This window comes from Hipposideros armiger, unplaced genomic scaffold, assembly GCF_001890085.2.
Source record: "Hipposideros armiger isolate ML-2016 unplaced genomic scaffold, ASM189008v1 scaffold_801, whole genome shotgun sequence".
NCBI lineage: Eukaryota > Metazoa > Chordata > Mammalia > Chiroptera > Hipposideridae > Hipposideros > Hipposideros armiger.
In genome coordinates, this window is record NW_017732151.1 from 534,549 (window position 1) to 535,452 (window position 904).

Consider the following 904-nt stretch of genomic DNA (forward strand, 5'->3'; position numbering starts at 1 on the left):
CAGCTCGACCTGGAGCTGGGCTGCCGTGAGTTGCCGGCGATGCGTAGGCTGCAGTGGGACTGGCTGGCAGTTGGCATGTGCTTTTGTGAGCTGCCGTGAGTGGCCATCCAATGGCTGGCGAGCGACTCCCTCACCTGGGAAGAGCACAGTGATAATACCAAATGGGCCAGTGAAGCAATGTCCTCCACAACTAGACTGAAGAACAAAAGGATAACAACTTGTCTGTTCCCCTTCCCCGATTCCCCAATAAAAATCTTTAAAATAAAAAAATAAAACATTCTGTTAGAAAGTAGTTTGCCTAGGCATTTCTGGGTAGCTGAGAAAAGCACGTTGGTAAAGGAGATGTGGTTTTTAATCATGTCATATTTTATCTTTGGTTCCACCTGGGTTAGTGGTGGAATAGGAGAATCTGTCTTGCTATTTTCCCTGTACTTCATGTCTTTTATTCAGCTTCTTCAGAATTATTTTGGTTTTGTAGAAGAGGGAACAGACTGATCCTAGCAGAGTGGGACTTCTCATGCCGATAGTGCTTTCTTTCTGATGAATGCACAGACAGACAGTATCACAGAGGGAAGCACATGCCTTCCAGCTTCCTCAGGAGGAGGCTCACTGAGCTGGGAACCCCCAGAAGGGAGTCTGCCGGTGTGCCCGAGCTGCTCTCCATCGCAGCCATGCTGAGACTCACTAAATAGGAGACTGGGAAAAGCAGCAATGGCAGCAAGTTACTGGTATCCGGGATCCCAAGTACAGAGTCAGGCAAATAACTGGCATCTTAAAACTAAACTAATAGTACTGCTGTTACTTTCAGGATTATTGCATCGAGCTTTTAGTGTCTTCTTATTCAACACGGAAAATAAGCTCCTGCTACAGCAGAGATCGGACGCTAAAATCACCTTTCCAGGTT

At 46.7% G+C, this 904-nt stretch overlaps 1 protein-coding gene across 1 annotated transcript in view; it reads left to right on the top strand.

The window, feature by feature from the left end:
* IDI1 (isopentenyl-diphosphate delta isomerase 1) overlaps positions 1-904 on the top strand; it is a 9,755-nt gene that overhangs the window by 1,820 nt on the left and 7,031 nt on the right. Inside the window, exon 3 of the mRNA XM_019628651.1 lies at positions 809-901. Coding sequence (XP_019484196.1) covers positions 809-901 — 93 coding nt within the window. The remainder of the gene's footprint in view (positions 1-808; positions 902-904) is intronic.